At 35.8% G+C, this 18811-nt stretch overlaps 1 protein-coding gene across 11 annotated transcripts in view; it reads left to right on the top strand.

The window, feature by feature from the left end:
• DNM3 (dynamin 3) overlaps window positions 1-18811 on the top strand; it is a 649041-nt gene that overhangs the window by 281757 nt on the left and 348473 nt on the right. For 7 of the 11 annotated variants that reach the window (XM_027564824.1, XM_027564820.1, XM_027564823.1 and 4 more), the window contains exons 11-14: window positions 75-161; window positions 4290-4360; window positions 15198-15249; window positions 16081-16110. In XM_027564824.1, coding sequence (XP_027420625.1) covers window positions 75-161; window positions 4290-4360; window positions 15198-15249; window positions 16081-16110 — 240 coding nt within the window. The remainder of the gene's footprint in view (window positions 1-74; window positions 162-4289; window positions 4361-15197; window positions 15250-16080; window positions 16111-18811) is intronic. The other 4 variants (XM_027564826.1, XM_027564819.1, XM_027564822.1 and 1 more) reach the window with 1 other exon arrangement.

Here is an 18811-nt window from a genome sequence, read left to right on the forward strand (position 1 = left end):
ACATAACTTATCTGTTTCTTTTTTGGCAGTATAAATATTTGAGTATTAACACTGAGATCTGTTTCTCTTGATAGCTGGCAAACTTCCCCAGACTCTGTGAGGAAACGGAAAGGATTGTTGCTAACCACATTCGTGAGCGAGAAGGGAAGACAAAGGACCAGGTGAGGAGAGACCTTCCCTGGTGGGCAGGATCCTTGTGGGAAGTGGAAGGTCTCTCCAAGGTTGTTTGGTGGTCTCCAAGAGTTGGCGTATCCTTGAATGGAAAAAAAAAGAACTGAGAACACCACCACATATGTTTATTTTTATTTATGAATATTATACATGTGTTGCTATAATAACAGCTTATGTATATGTTAAAAATATAAACATATATAAAGACTTTAGAAAGATAACATTTAAAACACAGTAATAGGACTTCCATAATTTTTTCCTCAATGCTCTATGAATCATCATGTATACCCTAGGCATGTATTAATACACCCTCCACTTTGAAAACCACTAATCCAGAAACATACCAGATTTTTTCTTTGAGATAGGATGTCTTAACTTTTAATGGGCACAGATGGACACCAAAATATTCATAAATTCCTAAAACGTTTTGCAAAATGTTTAGTGCTTTTATTTATTTATTTTTTTGCTTGAAGAGACTGGATAAAGCTATTCATCAGCTTATCCATGGAACCTATGACTAAAAAAATAAAAATGTTTAAGGATATTTAAATTAGTTATAAAAATTTAAAATAATTATTTAAATATTTAAATAATTTAAAACATTAAGGATATAATGTTTTAAGCATTTCTGTTTTGTAACTATTTATACATATGGTTGGTAAAGAGTGACCTTGAAATTGTCTTTGAATCTTGGCTAGCTCTATGAATGAAAGATTATTTTCAGGTGAGGATAATTCATTAAAAAAGTACTACATGAAAATAATAGAAGCTTCTTAAATTTAGGTAAATGTTTTCTTAGTTACTTATAACATTTTATAAAGGGAAGCAAAAAGGTTTTCAGATGCTCTTCAATTCCAGGACACAGCTGCAAGTGTGACAGTGTGGAGAGGACACTGGCCTCTAGGCATGTGTTCACCAGAGAATAACATGTTCTTGAGCAAATCACTTCTTGGGACTGTTGTTTTCTCATGTATAATGTTGAAATGCTGGTCAATATGATCTCTGAAGTTCTCTGCAAGTTAGAATTCTGGGATTTTGTGGTTCTGGAGTGAGTTGGAAAGGAGGAGAGAAAGAACTGGATAAAAGGAGGAAGGCAGAATAGAAGAGAGAGGTAGACACAAACCATGGGGAGAGAGAGATATGCAACATGCCTAGATCAAAAGTTGAAGAAATAGGCTTTGTGACTTAGTGGAGATAAACAATTCAATATTAACTCATGAGTCAGTAAAAACTAGCCTGGGTCCTCAGGATATACGACCCTAGACCAGGAGTTCCCCTGCATACCTGATGTCACGCCTACTGTTGGACCGAGAAACAAATTCTGGTATCAGCTGTACTCCTGACCTTAAGTAAATAAGATAACCATTTTAATTTGTATTTATTCAATGCAATTCAAATGATAATACATTTTACTTAACTCTTAGGGATCCTATGTAAAAAAAAATACCAAGGAAAAAGTAGTACAATTATTATCTTAATTATCTTTTGTGTTTATATCTAAATCAGTTGTTAACTTCTTGATGTTTCATGTTTCAGAGATTTGTTGTACTGAAATGACAAACTTATTGTCATGAAGACTGTGGGCTCTGGGTTCAGACTGCCTGAGTTCGAATCCAAGCTCTATCATTTTACTTTCTGTGTAAATGAACAAGTTATTTGCAGTTGAGTCTCCTCATCTGGAAGTGAATAATAATGGTAGTTAACTCATAGGCATTTTGTGAACATGAAATAAAGTAATCCAGATAAGGTTCTTAGTTCTTCATTAAGTTGTTCTTGTTGTTATTCCTAAAGAGCTATGACACACAGTAGACATGAGAAATCATTTTTTCCCCTAATTTTTAGATAGACTTTCTCCCATCTACCTTTGATGGAGTGATTAATTCATTCCCCAAGTAGAGTTAAGGGAGGGAGTGAGCATCTCCCTTCTAAGTGACTGTCCCACGTGGCCTGGTCTGACAGTTAACCACCTGAAGAAGCTGGTGTTTGCTACAAGTAATAAAGACATCTGTGGCGTAGAAAAAACGTTCATGTTTTTGGTAATGTGAACATGTCAGTTTGCATAGATTTCACATTTGAGTTCGAACTTTATGCTGCTTGAGGCCATATTGGTCAGAGAGTGAGCCATTTCCTTAGGCCTCTGTACGAGAACTGCTCCGAGGTATTCTTGCAGTTTTCTCAAAAAATGGAATTATTACCAACTTCTGCTCTGGAAACTTCTTGGGGAAAAATTCTTGAGAATTAAAATTATGAAAAACCATAAATCTATCTGTGAACTTTTTTCTGAAACAGAGGGTTTTTTGGAACTTCTATGTGTGCCTGTTATTCCAGGTGCTCCCATACATCTAAATGCATGTTGAAATGACTGACTTTGTGGGTGATTACTGCTACCAGGAGTGGTTTTACTTTTCTTCAACTAAATATTCAATAGCTGTGGGTGAGAAAGGCAGTGAGAAACTCTGAGAGAGTGAAAAGAAGGAGAAAAAAATGTCCTATTTTCCTTTCCATCCCCCACATGCGACCTGGCTCTTTTCCTAGGATGAACACAGACTCCCAGTTTCCAGGAATATGAATGAGAATAGCCATAGTTGCGATTTTTCTTCCATTTTTCCCCTGTGCTGCAATCCAAGTGAATGTGCATGAACGGCCAAGATACTCATGACAGCCTTTGGCGATACTGAGAATTATGTAGATATTTTTCTGTTTATGGTGACAATTTATTTGTGCTTAAATATTATGGTTTATTGATCCAGACTCCTGGCAAATGGATTTGGGGGTATAAAATTTAATAGAATCTGGCTTTATTGTAGGGAGAATAGTGGCAGTGTCACAGATAATCTCATAACTATCACCCCTCCTAACTCTTCAGTTTTCTTCATTAAGAGAAGAAACAAAACTATATGATGCTATGAAAATTTTCATACAAGTATGATATTGTTGACCCAATAGTACCTGGGTATAAACTTTATGTTGGTAGTGGGGATGGTTTGGGGTGATTCATTTACTCTTTTTTGGTAGGGCCCTTGGGGTTCACCATAATATTTGGTCAGATGACCAACTGAAATTAGCCATAAAAGCAGAGACCAGAGCATTGGGTAATGAGTGAGAAACAAAAATACTTGGCCAGGTATTAACTATATGGGAATAAATTGCTCCCTTTAAAGTAAACTGTTCTTCAAGGCTGGTAGAGAGTTATGGAATTTACAGCCAAAACTATTTATCAGGCATGTGTTATGTGTATCATGCTAGATTCTGCAGATAAGTGATGAACAAGATAAGTATAATCTCTGCCTCCATGGAGCTGACTGTCTTGGAGGGAAGCAAAACATCAAACAAAATATAAATAAATAATCACATTTGTGGTAAACAGCTCAAAGAAGAGTATAGGGTATAATAAATAAAAATATAGCCATGATATATAGATTATATGAGAGTAAATAGCATGATCCAACCAGGTCTTGGGCAAGGATCAGAGAAGGCTATCCTGATGAAGCACCTACTGGGGAGCATTACATAGACTTTGCCAGTGAACTGTTATCATGGTGCTTTGATGCACTCAGAAGTCACCTTCAGTGAAGCCTATTGATCTTAAGGAGGTTTTCTATTTATTTGGATATTGCCTTTTTGAGTTGGTTGATAGGATACTTCTCCTGCTCGCCTAGAGGGAGCTTAAAGAGTTAGGAGAGGAGAGGAGAAACAAGAGATGATGTTGCTATTCTGTGGCTAATGTGTAGTGTCTGCAGGAACAGAGTGCTCTGAGCAGCTCCTTGTAGCCTTTTTGCCATGTGTCTTTTTATACATATGTCCTTTTGAATGTTATGCCTACATTTTAGGGGCATAGAATAATTCTAGGTTCTGTGTTAAACTGGCAAAGAGTACATGCCTATAAACTATAATGCTGTTGTCTTCAAGTGTGACTCAGATGTTTCACATAGAGTTTTTGTTTTTGAATTTAGAGTAAAAATTATGAGAGTGTAATGAAAAAAATTAATGCCACTTTTCATTCTAACCAAAACATCCTTTTAAAATTGAATAAAGATAATTTGTAGACAATTACTGAATTTAGTGTTTGAGAATATTTAAGATGGGTTTTTACTAAAGTGATTTTCTTTGACTTATAGGTGCTGCTGTTGATCGACATCCAAGTCTCCTACATCAACACCAACCATGAAGATTTCATTGGCTTTGCAAAGTACGTGAAAATCCTTGATTGTCATGTACGTTTCTCCTGCTGGTTTGTCTCAAATATACATTATGAATTTCTCCTACAACCTTATCATCTTTCAAGAGTACATTCTGTGTCAGGATTAACTCTGAGTCAACCTACTGAGGAGGTCCGAGCCTCATGGCCTTGGGGTCTTGTTCTCTGGCTAACGGAGCTGACTTCTTTATTGCGCAGCATGTGAAATCATATGTAGCTCCGATACTCCTTGTTTTTGGATGATGATCTGCAGTTTGTACTTGAGCCCCCATAGATAAGCAGTAACAGATGCACATTTAAAATCAGTTTGGGAATAATTTCTCACATAAATTTGAAATATCAAGCATGGTTCACAATATACATGTTATTTGGACATCTGCAAAGAGTTGGACACGACTGAGCCACTGAACTGAACTGAACTGAAGTCAGAATATGGGACTTGCAAGGTAGCTCAGTGGTAAAAAATCTGTCTGCCATTGCAGGAGACTCAGGAGATGCAGGTTTGATTCCTGGGTTGGGAAGATCCCCTGGAGGAGGAAATGGCAATCTACTCCAGTATTCTTGCCAGGAAAATCCTGTGGACAGAGGAGCCTGGCAGGCTACAGTCCATGGGGTCGCAAAGAGTTGGACATGACTGAGCAACATAGCATACACACACACACACACACACACACACACAAATCAGAATATAGAGGCTTATTTTTTAAAACTGCCTTTTGTGAACTTGCTGCTGCTGCTGCTGCTGCTAAGTCACTTCAGTCGTGTCCGACTCTGTTTTTTGGATGAATGTTCTCTTGTCTGTATACTTTATATAAGCTTGTCTATTTATTGCCATTCTATTATACATGTACTGCATTATATGCCAATATTCTATTGCTGTATTCACAGATATTGTCAGGTAAACATTTTTCTTAATTATTCAAGGTTGGCTGGTTATTGTGTGACATTTTCAAGACCCTAAATTTACCATTTTTTTCTGCACTTCAGTGGAATCAGTTTTCTAATTGCTTTCAAAGAATTTTGATTCCAACTCTAAAATATGCTAATGGCATGTGAGTGATTCCAACTTTATATAAAATATAATTTATATAAAAAACAAAGAGACCTATGTACTGTTACTTGTACTGTGTATTCAAGAACAGGGACAAATGAAAAAATAAAACGCAAGAAAATGTAAAGCTAGACTGACCTAGTTTTACATTTGACTTTGAGGAAACAGATATTTAGGTCATGTGATCTAAACTAAACTATGGCCTAAGGAATTTATAGACATGTTTTAGAAAGGAAGGGCACAATTATTCAACAGAAAATTGTCTCATTGTAGACTTGGCCTAACCAGTAGTGTAGTTATTACTAGTGTCTGGTACACTAATTTTTGTTTTTGGTACATTCAATTCAATTCATTTCAGTTCAATCACTCAGTCGTGTCCGACTCTTTGCAACCCCATGAATTGCAGTACTCCAGGCCTCCCTGTCCATCACCAACTCCCAGAGTTTACTCAAACTCATGTCCATCAAGCAAGTTTTTTAAAACTGTTTTCTGTCTGTGACTTAGTGTAAAGTTGTTAGAACACAGTGATTAATGTGTTCCTTTGGACAACTGTCCACTCCAGCTTCTAAATAGGTATTTATTCTACAGACATATCACACAGACCTGCTCCCTTGTCTTCTAGCCCTTCTAGCTCTCACCGTCTGAATTGCTCATTTCCTTCTGCAAAATGACCAGTGGGAAGAAACCTAGACTCTGATGTGCCTTCTTGTCCCTAGGCCCGGAATGGGGACCCAAGACTTTCTACGTGATTTTCTGCATAGTCAGTGAACTCCTTGTGGCCTATGCCCAGGCTCTACTCTAATTGCTTCAGTGGTGGTGGGGAATAAGAGCAAAAGAAAAAAAATTGTCTTTTAGAGGTTGCTTAATAATTGAAAAATACAGAGAAATGCATGTAAAAATTTAAACTGACACATTCTCACTTGCTTCTTTGAGGAATTTCAAAGAAAAAGAAATCCTTGAGTCATTCGAAATAACAGGAATGCTGCCTTTCATGTTGATTTTTTATTGGTTACAAATGCCAGTTGGCTTCTTATAAAAATGTAGCAGATGTAGATATAAACTCGACACCATAACTTAAAAGTGAAAAGGATATCGCAGTGCTGTTCTGTGGTGGTTATCGCAACTTAAGGACAAGAGATAGAAAAAAATCATAACCAGTTTGGAAAGATTCAAATTTTGAACACATTTTTGTAACCAGCACAATTTAAATTTCACCCCTATGTTCCCCTTGAAGTGTTTTCCCCTCTAGTACTTATTTTTAAAGATAAATGTTCAGAGTTTATATTCTCCAGTAAATTTTAATATTTTCTACCTCAGAAGCTGTTGAACTAAATTATTATATTAGGTTTTCAAAGGTATGTAATTTTGCAAATGAAAATACTTCAAGCACAGACTTTTGATGCAGTCTCTCTCTAATCCAGTTAACAGCCCCATTTTTCCAGCAATGAGATAGATTATGAACTTTTATGATATTGGGGGACTAAAACGAAGCATTGTTCAAACTGCTTTAGAAACCCAGCAATGCACATTTCTCATCTACTTTAAACTGAACACCTAAACTTCTGTTTGAAGGGCTAGTCTGGGAGTCAGTGGTCTGAATTCTTTTTCCAGGATTTGCTGCTGATAAGGTTTGGGTTTTGGCAAGTCACTTAGCCTCTCTGTATCTCAGTTTATTGCTCTATCAAATGGAATAATAAAAAAAAAAAAATCCCTGTGTTATATACCTTTCAGGATTGTCAGAAATTATGTGAAAGTACTTTTGAAAACTGTGGTGTAGTCTGTAAAATTGGGAAAGTGCCATACATACACATTTATACACATATATATGCACATGGAGGGATTTTGTTCTACAAGATGCACAATTTTACTTCATCATGACATTTTAATGACTGGATTATGATTGCCACTAAAAGATTTTTTAGTTGCTGATGTTATCTCCAAATGTAATATTTTGCACTGGGACTCAGAGGTAAATGTTCTTTCCTTTTGAATGCCAAGTTGGAGTACATTTCAGTGTGACATGGGATAATTATGACGATGAAGAAATGTTCATTTCAAAATCACTTTGAGGGATTATGGTATTTTTGTGTGTGTGTGCTTTTAAAAATTAAAAAAATATGGTTGTAGCTATAAATTTTAAAGTTGGCAGGAATGCTGTTTCCATGAAGGAAGAAAAGTCAAGCCATATTTGAAGACAATAATGTAAGTATTTTTAAGTTCTGAAGATAGAAAATTAACGTCTGGAGTTGAGGAAAACAAACATTAATTTCATGAGATTTTTAGAGATTTGCCAAAAGAGGAGGACCACCCCTCAAGATTTATAGGATGGTGATGTCCAGAGTATTTTACACATGCAGTTTTTTTTTCCAACTGGGATGACTTTTTGTTCTAAAAATTAACAAAAAAAAAAATAAAAAGGAAAACAAATTGCTAAAACTGGATTAACGGACAATTAAGTCTCAGAGTCGTGTTCAGGACATTTCAATTCTTCTTTCTGCTATAGAATTTATTCTGCCATGTTGAATATATGGAACTTTTTTTTTCATCTCCCAGCTATTTGTTAAACATGGACCGTAAAATATGTACCATGTGTAACACGTCCAAGTAAGCACTGCTGTAGACATACTTTGGAATTTCCTGATTTCTGAAGGCTTGATTTTTCAGTCGTAATGTAGTTTCTGAACCTACAAGTTTAGTATTCCAGAAGGAAACATTAATTTTCCTCATGACTTAAGGATTTTAATCTGTCATTCTTCCCGGTTGGGAAAAAAAAACAAAAAACAAAAAACCCTACATTCTATTTTTCTTAATACAACATAATTAGTTTTTGTTATTTAAGAGAATGAGCTATTCTAATTTTTCCTTTATTCACTTCCTCTCTTTCTCAGTAATCCTGTTGTCTGAATAGAAAGCAAAGTTGTTAGCTGAATGCCTTGGGGAGTGAACTTTCAAATTCTTCTGCTCTTCTCCTTTTTCATGGGCACAGTTTGCCTTCTGAGTTACTAAGATTTATGCAGTCCAGTGGTTTAAGAAAAACGGGCTCCAGATACAGACCGTTAGAATAATATCTCTATGCCACAAGCAGCAGACTGAGGTCTGTTTTTCAATCTGCTGAGTAGGTCTCTCCACCTGTTTTCTCACAGTTGAAATGATAGTGTGCAAATTTCAGTTCTTGTTATGTGAGCACCATGAAAATTCTATGGGTGGTAACATTCATTATATCTCTTTCCTGACCCCATGGAATGCCTCTGTTACCATTTTACAAAAGGAAGTATATGTGAACCTTGGCACCAAATTCCAGAACCATTGTGATCTTTCCCTTTATATTTTTTTCTGTGTCCCTAATAGATAATCTTACTCCATTATTATGATGTCTCTAGTTCCTATTCTTATATGAGAGTGTTCTTTCTCTTATAGAATTAAAACTTAGGTATTAGATTATAGCAAGATCCTTCTTTTGATTCCTTTGCCAATTTAGGAATTTAATGCTTGGTCGCTCACTAGGACTGTTATCAGGTAGAAACATATGACTGAGCAACTTCAAGAATGTTATTAATGTCATTATCTATTTAAAGAAGATACAAATTCCAGTGTTTCAAGCACTATTTAAAAATAAGTGGACTTGCACTTTTCTCTTTCATTTTCAAATCTGTTATTTTAAACTTTTTCATCTTTAAAATGAGTCTTAGGAGGTAAGTTTTCTTTCTTTTATAGGCCCCCAATTTCTGTAGAGTTTTCTTGCATAATAGCCTGAGACTTCACTAAAGATCCCTCAAGGACAGTAAATATCATGTAGTTTTCTTCTTCCTTTGGCTTCTGATTGGATGGCGCCAAGCCTACTTACGATAGGTTGCATTCCTGGGACTCTCAGCAACTGTTTAAAATCTTCTTGCTTCAATAGCCCTCCATTGTCCCCTGACTTTCCTTTTTATGCTCTAGCCATTCCTTCTCATTTTTGTTTTGGAACTCTTTATACTCTGATCAAGGCTTAAAAACTGCTTTTATCAGTATTCTCCTGTAGACCCCTTTCTCACTCATTGCCCTGTCCCTGTCTATGTTACCCACTGCAGTGGTTTCAGTTACCAGCTTTATCTGATTCTTCTAAATCTAGATCTCCATTCCAGAACTTTTCTTGGACTGTTACCATATTTCACTACATCCTGGGCATTTCTACCTGTATATCCTATGGAAGCCTCAACTCAGTATTCCCCCAAAAAACTCATCATTTTATATAATTCACTTTTCCTCCATTGTTCCGGTAACTCCCAGTTGCTCAATCAGAAACCTGAGTGTCTTTCTTTACTCTTTGTTTCCCTCATCCTTATTTCCTTCTGTGTTAACCAAGTCCATATGATTCTACCCTATAGCATTTTTTAAATTGGTCTATTTCTTCCCATAACTATTGCAATGACTAAAGTTAGTCTTCTTTTGATTGGGTTATTACAACAGTCTTTTTGCCCGTTGTCATGTTCTTTCTTATTCCTTCTGGGATTCATGTTACTTTCAGAATAAAGTCTAAACTTGTTAGTGTGGTTTCCAAGGCCCTATAGAAAATGTCTTTTTTTTTTTTTTTTTGCTTGTCTCTTCAGTCTATTCTATTGTTACTATTCCTCTCTAGCCCATCCCCTAACTCTGTGTTCTAGCCAGACTGGCTGCCTTTGGATTCCTAAATGTACCATACTCTTGCTGCAGCACATGCCTATGGCACACATCTTCAAATTGTTTAAATTTCCTATTGCAGAGGAACATTAAGAATCTGGTTGTAAATAACTCTGGTTGTTGTTCAGTCACTCAGTCATGTCCAACTCTGCAACTCTGTGGACTGCAGCATGCCAAGCTTCCCTGTCCTTCACAATCTCCTGGAGTTCGCTCAAACTCATTGAGTCCATTGAGTTGGTGATGCCATCCAACCATCTCATCCTCTGCCATCTCCTTCTCCTCCTGCCTTCAATCTTCACAGCATCAGGGTCTTTTCCAATGAGTTGGTGCTTTGCATCAGGTGGCCAAAGTATTGGAATTTCAGCTTCAACATCAGTCCTTCCAATGAATATTTAGGGTTGATTTCCTTTAGGATTTGCTGCTTTGATCTCCTTGCTGTCCAATAACCTTGGTATCAAAATATTTTCCACAAAATTTCTTAAGAAATTACTGTAAACCATGCAAGTGGTGAGAGAGGTGAGATACTAATTAATGCAACACACCATTGGCCATCAGGGAGCAGACCTTGTTGGAGGGGAATTAGAGACCTGCCTATAACATAGTCCTGTTTATAGAATACAGGCACAGACCCAGAGCTTGTGGAGTTCGTGGGAAGGAGAGATAACTGGAGGTTCTGAGAACGCATAATCCAGAAATGGTTCTGGCTTTGATTTTGAAGGCTGGGCAGGATTCCAACAGTCATAGGGAGGAGTTAAGGCTGGCTGCTTCCTGTCTTCCCTGGTTCAGAGTCGATACTGCCTATTTCAGGGAAGTATTATTTAATAAAACACTTCTTTGATCATGCTACTTTCTGGCTCAGAAATTTTAAATACTTTCTGCTGCCTTCAGTGTAATGACCAAATTCTCCATAATTGGCCCTAACATAGAGTTATTGTACTAGGTGGCTTTTAAGGTCATTTACAAACCCAAGTCTATGGTCCTATAATTTTTGCCATAATAATTTTTTTTTGTACAGCTTCCCTACATGCCCCATCTTTCTACCTACTAGCTTTGCATATGCTACTGCATTCTCTTAGAATGCAGTTGATTTTCTTCCTCTATTAAAACTTTACTTCAAGTGTTCTATGAAAATCTCAAATCAGATCAGACCAAAAATGATCTTTTTTGTCTCTGAGCATTCAGAGAAATTACCGTACGCAATTTATTTGATAAATGGTCACACCTACCCCTTGGCACATTCTTATATTATTACAGTCTTTTATTGCATATGCACATGGACATGGATAGAAACAAATAATGCAAAAACATCTTTTTGAGCTGAGGTAAAAGTGGATTACTTTTCTTTGCATGTCTTTCAGTGTGCTCTTATTTTTATACAGTTTAAACATCTTGTTGTATACTTTCAAAATCATTATGTCTCAACATTAAACTAATTAACCTAATTTGCTCTCATGTGTTTTAATGTTCTGGTGAAAGCTTCCACAGTGACTTGTGTGTAGTAGGAATTTATATGATTAATAACAAATATATACACAGATAATAAGATATGGTGGTAATTATATCCCCTGTTTGAAACAGAGGCACTTTTATTGGCTTTCTATTGCAGCTTCACAAATTTATTCTTTCAGAGCTTATCCCTTTGTTATTTATGTTTTGTGTATGTATATCACTACCCACACTAGATAAATTGTAGGCTCTCATTACAAGGACCATACCTTATTTATGTTTATATGTTCCACAGAGTGCCTTTCAGATAATTGATACCTTAAAGTTTTTTACTTATGTCAAATTAAAGCATTATATGTAGGTGTGTTGTACAATATTGCAGAGATAACCAGTTAAAGACCTATCACCAAGGATATATCCAAAGACTTAAATGAACTTCCAAGTCCTTACATGGTTTTCTGTGAACACATTTTTTAAATAAGTATTTTAAGATACTTTCAGTTCAGTTATCATTGCATTCCTAAGGATTATGATAAAGGATATTTTCTAACTAGGCAGCTTATTTTTTATTATAATGTTACTTAACGGAGTAACCTTAAGTACCTAAATACATCATTAACGACAGTATCTTTGGATTCATGGGACCAGTTGTTGCAAAAAGATTATTTTTTTTAGGTGAAAAGTAAGGTAATTTAGTATTTGTTCTAACCCTAATATCTGAGAGTATCTTATAAAATAAATGTCTTTTCCCCCTGAATATTGTTACAAGTGATAGATCCTATACATGCATTATTTAGTAGCTGAATGTTCTTTGTCAGTGGAACATCTCTCCTGGTAGATTTCATAAGCATCTGAGAGTGACTTTGCATCTCAAGGAATCTTGGATCTAAAAGGCACTTAAGAAGTGCCTAGTACAATCCCTCAATCCTTGTCTCTGTCTCTCTGTCTCTTAACACACACATACACACACTTTATAGCCAAGAAAGCCAAGAAACTAAGGTCCATTTAGGTCATACTGTTTGCCTAAGTTAGCACAAGGAGTCATCCACAATCTATTTTTTTTACTTTACATTCAGCTTCTTTTATACGATTTTAAGGAGACCCATAGATAATTCAAGGGTCCCCACTAGTTCACCTACTCCAAAGTAAACACCTATAAGTCTGCCATAGTTTGAAGTTACCACTACCAGTCAGTAATTTATTTTAAAATAGTTCCCCTTTAAAGAACTCCAAAACACAAGTAGATGCTTGGGAGAGATGGCCATATCCATGAAGAAGGCATGGTCACGTTGTAGTAGTAGTTTTCCCATTTCTTCCCAGAAGAGAGAAGAAAGCTTGGAGGATCCTGGAGAAAGAAAGCATAGGGTCTGAAGCCCCAGGAAGAGTAGTAGACACTCCGTGCCTCAGGGTACGGTGGACAGTCAGAAATCAGTGTGGGCCACAGACCCAACATTCACCTCGTTCACAACCTCACCACAAATACCTGAGTAATATAGATGTGGATTATGAAGAGAAGCTTAGAGAGAGGTGAATCTCATAGTGATTAAGGAAATTACACATTTAACTAAAAACTAGAAAAATAAGAACTGAAAGAGAAAAGCTAAATTCTGAAATTAGCAAAGTGAAAAAGAAAGATGCACACAAAATATCTTTAGTAATCAAATACAGTGTGGCCTTTCAGCACCTACCTCTTCCCCTCCCTCAGGTATATGTAGTATATAGTTTTTTTATGCGTATAAAGGGAAACAGCTTAAATACATCATGGGAGATTATAAAAGATTGCCATTTTGAGCAACTCTTCTAAGTGTGGTGTTGATTTCTGATGTGTTACTGAACTATAATATCCCACTACTTTAAACAGTTGACTGATGACCTAAACCTACCTTTCCTCTGTTTTAGACTATTTCATTGACCTCTGAAACAGCTTTTATAAACAGCTAAACAACTAGTCAGAGGGCTCAGTATTGCTAGTCTTCTCAAAATAACCAAAATGAGTTGTATTGTCTTATATTGATATGTGTTTACTCATGGACTCATTGAAAGAAAGCCTTTGTTCTTTTGAGAGAGAGAGTAACATAGTGCCTAATCATGAGAAGTCCGGAGTTAAATGTTGGGGTCGTATCTGGAATGTCATCTCCTCTGTGCTTATGTCGTAATACCAGCCTCACTGGATTTCTCATTCAACAGATATTTGTTGAATCCAGCTATGCACCAGGTAGTTTCTAGCCACTGGGGTTATAGCAGTGAATGAAACAGGCAAAACCGCCTGCTCGCAAGGAGCTTTCATTCTAATGGAGGGAGGCAGCTAATAAACACACACACACAAATGAGTAGAAACTCTATAGTGTGTTTTAAGGTGAAAAATGCCATAGAGAAAAATAAAATAGCATAATGAGAATGAGACTCCATCATGATAGGTCTCACAGAAAAGATAAATTTGAATGAAAACTTGAAGGAGATGGTGTTGGGAGCCGTGCAGGTATATGGTGGGAGTGTATTTTTGAGGCTGGTGGAGGAGCTAGTGTAAAGTCTTTGAGGTGGGAGTGTGCCTGGTGGGGTTAAAAGAAAAAAGAGAGATCAGTATGGCTGGACCTCTTTAATGCAAAAAGTGGGAAACAGGAGGATATGAGTCAAAGAGGTTAGAGTAGGGTTCAGGGACTTTGCAGACCATTGTAAGAGTTTTGACTTTTACCCTGAGTGTAATTGTGTTGCATAGCAGTAGAGGGTTTTGAGGAGAAGAATGACATGAACCCCCTTTTAAAAGTATCACTCTGGCTTCTGTGTTGAGACTAGACATTATGGGGACACATGTATAAGCAGAGACCAAACAGTAAGTGATTGTAATGGTGCAAGTGAGAGATAATAGTGGCTTAGGCCAAGGTGGTAGCAATGGAAGTGGTAAAAAGATGTTGAGTTTTAAATACATTTTGAGAAGTAGAACCCATAACATTTTTTGGTGATTTGATATGGAAGTAATAGAAAGAGGAACCAAGGATTTGGCTTAAGCACTTGGAAATGTGGAATTGCCACTAATTAAGAAGTGGAAGAGTGTGGATAGAAAGGAATTTAGGGAGGATATCACGAGTTCAGTTTTGGTAGATTAAGTTTGAGATGCCCATTAGACATCCAGTTGGAAATGTTGAGTTGAAAACATATGAGTTGAGAACATATGAGTCTAGTATTGGCAAGATGGGTCCAAGCTGTACTAGCACTTGTTAGCGGAGTAACTTTGGGAAAGACACTTAGCTTCCCTGTGACTCAGTCTCTCCATCTGTTACTATTGGTAACTACCTCACAGAGTTAAAATTTAGATAAAATCACTAATACCTGTAAAGTGCTTAGAACATGACATACACTCAAAAGGTGCTAACTATCAATTTTTAGTGCAACAATCTTATATGCCTGTGGGACATCACAAATACTGTTATTAACATAGCAATACAACTTTTCTTCCTGTGGTGTATTATTTTTTTATATTGTTATTTTGTGATTAACTGGTTGGTTCTAGAAGTTCCACTGAGTTGGTTTTGCTTCCAGAATTAAACTGACCTGGATTTTTTATATTAGCTCTGCCTCAGTTGATAAATGCCTGTATTTATTTTAGTATCTGTTACTTGCTCAGAAAAAAATCTTAAAAGTTTCTTCAGTGCTACTCTCCTTTGCTTTTCTCAGTGCTCAGCAGAGAAGCAGTCAGGTTCACAAGAAAAACACAATTGGAAATCAGGTAGGAATTGTTCAAAAGAATCAGTGCATGCATGCTCCAAAGAATTTGAACTAAATTGCTTGATTGACTTTTTTAACGCAAATTAATCATGTGCAAATTTTGCTGGAAATGCAGCTTTTTGTTTTGTTTTGCTTTTAAAGTTTTTGGAGTGAATTGCATTTTTGTTTGTTTGTTTGTTTTGGCTATTTTATGCAGTTAACCCTATTGATTTATTTTAAATAACTTTTCTGCTATTTGCTCTGCTTTTCAAATTTGACTCCTTGTGTCCTACTTTGCTTGCTTATATTACCCCTAAATTTGATTTAACATCAAACTTGTGAGTCAGTGCAAGGTTAAAATACGGTGAGTAGTTGCATGAGCTTTCTGGTGCTGCTGACTAGTTCACACATTTGCACAGCTTGGTAACAGTGAAGGGACAGCTCATAAAGAAGGCAGCTGTTGGATATAAGATTTAATCTCTGCCACGCCAAATCATGTTGGTTAATGAAGATGTTAATTCCTAAGAAGATCTGATCTTTTGAGTTTTCCTGTTTTGGGCTGACCAGCTGTCTCCAACTAATAGCGCTCTGCAGAGACTGCATTAACTCTGACAGTTTGTTTCTTTTATGTTTTATGTGATAATGAATATTTGCATTGTTATTTCTTTTCAAGTCAAAACAATGATGATTTTATAGTTTTCTTTTTTTTAATTCAGAGGTACAATTATTGAACAAATTGAAACCTCTGCTCTAGAATTTTTTCCATTGTTTTGAAAGGAGAAGAGGTAATAATAGACTTTATTTTAAAAACTTTTTTTTCTGAACTAAAGCATATAATTCTTTGCTATTTCAGGGAACCAATCTTCCGCCTTCAAGGCAAATTGTACGAGCTAAGTTCTGTAAGCTTTACTGTTGCTTTTTCATTTAGCTTCCCAAGGGCACAGTTTGTCTTTAACTGATTAACTCAACTAGCGCTTGCTACTAATTTTTTTAAACTTAGATTGTCTTGTCCATAACACCCTATCATTGAAATAAAAATCCTCTTAAGAGGGTTCATCCCTTCACTGCTAATAACTTGCTGTGATTGAAAGGTATGAACTAGTGAATTCTAAAATGCTATAATAATAAACATTTAACACTGTGGGTGCTTTGATATTTCTCTAATTTTAATGGGCCTTAAAATAATTAAAATCATTAATGACCTTCATCTCTGTCCTTTTATGCTATGTTGTTATGAGATGTAAGCATTTTTCTTCCCCTTGTATAATATTTCCAATAAATGTAGATGACACTTCTAAAAGGTGGGTGAATATTAAACATTTGATTTTGATATACCTGTTGATAACCCTGCCCAATATCAATTATTTATATTTATTCTTTTAAAAAATAATAAAACAAAAAGCAAAATTACATTGATTGACATTTTATACGGCTTAAAGTTTTAAAACCAGATGCTATATCTTCGCTTAATGAAATTATAAAATACTGTCAAATTACTAGCATAGGCATTAGAAGAAAGAAGCAATTATACTCATTTATAGCATGGGTGAGGCAGCCCTGAAGTCTTTCTTCCAGCTATGCATAACTTGAGAATGAGATTGGAGGATGGGTAGATTATTTTCTTCATGATGTTTTGGAAGAAACAAACTTTGTAGCTAGGTATTCCTTGGTTCAAATTCTCCTCTGTCACTTAGTAGCCCTGTGGCCTTGGACAAATTGAACCTGAGTTTGCTCAATTGTGTGATGGGAAGAATAGAAAATTTCTCTGCCAGGTGATTGTGAGAACCAAAAATAACCTCCATAATGAGGTTTGCAGCTTACTAGATATGTGCCCTATAAAGAGTAGAAACTTTGCTCCAGGCAAGTAGGTGTTGTTTCTTGAAACTTTGGGGAGAAAAAGAATATTAAGTATAAGAAAATTATGAGTTATAAAATGAGAGAATGAAACATTTGGAAAATTAGAAGCTATAGCAATTATTTTGTAGATTACAGTGCCCAGATTAAGTCTAGGTGTGGTATAATGGTTTTATCTATAAAATTTTGTTCATGGTCAGAAGCTCTAGCTCATAGAAGTTTATGCTGATTGGAAAAGCATTAGTATAGTGGCATAAATGCACATTTTAAATCAGATTTGAAAGGAAACTCTGAACATATTGCTTCCAAATGCTAAAATCATGCTAATTGTGTTTCTGGGGCTTTACTTTCACTGAGTACTTCAAAGCCCATGCATTATGAAAGTTTTATAACTCAAGATAATAGAATTGGGGTGAATGTTATAATAGAATACAGATCGTATATCCAAAACCTCTGGGGCCAGATGTGTCTTGAGGGTCAGAACTTTCTGGATTTTAGAAAAATATTGTATATATCATATATTATTCAGTATTGCTGTGGGGTCAGAGGCAGTACTCTGTACTTAAACACATTGTATTTCTGCAGTGAAACAAATGATAATCATACTAAGCAGATTAAACGAAAGACAAAAGTTTTTACATCAATTCAAGGTTTTGCTGCCAAATTTGTTGCTGCTGTTGTTTTAACATTTCATTTTGCTAGTAAGAGGTTATAAACCTGAATATCTTCCTTTTCGGAATCAAATCCAATAGTTAAATACAATATATTTTAAAGAATCCTTAATTTTTTTCTGCTTCATAGAAATAAACCATCATAATTTGAAATCCTTTTCTTTATGAATCTGAGTAACTGAGATTGATTTGGATTTATATAAAAATAATTTTTGTCAAATTTGAAATTGGAATTACATTTTTACATTTCCAACCTCCTTCCAGAAGCTGTGTTTAAAATTTTTTTTTTTTTTTTGCTTATCAAGAAGCCCAAAACCATGGAGTCTTGGAGTCCAGCCTGCTAATTGATGTCAGCTTTTATGGTTGTTGGGACTAAAATACTCTGTTCTATCCTAGCAAATGCTTCATCCATTCTGATATCCACTTTGGGCTCCTGATTGTAAGAGATGGCTATGCAGAATCTGTTCTGAAATATTTTAGAAGGATATAAAGAAAGAAAAGTTCCTCCTTAAAGTCTAAATCCCTATTTGTTTCTGTCTGCCTAGAAATTTGCTTGCTTAGAAATTTTCCTACAAGATGGTGTCAGCAAATGTATGAAAAAATAAATGTGAACACACAATTAGCCTAAAGTTGCACTGCCCAGAAATTTCAGTGTAAACTTCATTCACCTCTTCACTCAGCACATGTGTATTTGAAACCTATGAGTGTCAAAAACTATGGTAGACATTAGAATGATGACTAAATCATGGGCCCTACTATCAGGGAGCTCACATTCCAGTGGGGATGATGTTAAGTAATTGGAGTCTGTCTCCCTTTTCAAGGTTAGCTCTTTCTGATACTTCACGCTTAATGGAAACATCACTTCAGTAAGAGGCTGGTCCTGAAGATTAAATCTAACGTCACCTTCCCTCCCCCAAATCTTGCCATTATTATCTTGTTTATTTATTATTTTTTATTTTCTTTCACTAGGACAATAAGCTCCATTGAAGCTATTTTTGTGTGTATGTGACCATGAAAGCAGTGGAGTATTATTGTAAGGTTTTAAGTGCAATCATAATA

Source organism: Bos indicus x Bos taurus, chromosome 16, assembly GCF_003369695.1.
Source record: "Bos indicus x Bos taurus breed Angus x Brahman F1 hybrid chromosome 16, Bos_hybrid_MaternalHap_v2.0, whole genome shotgun sequence".
NCBI classification, from domain to species: Eukaryota; Metazoa; Chordata; class Mammalia; order Artiodactyla; family Bovidae; genus Bos; species Bos indicus x Bos taurus.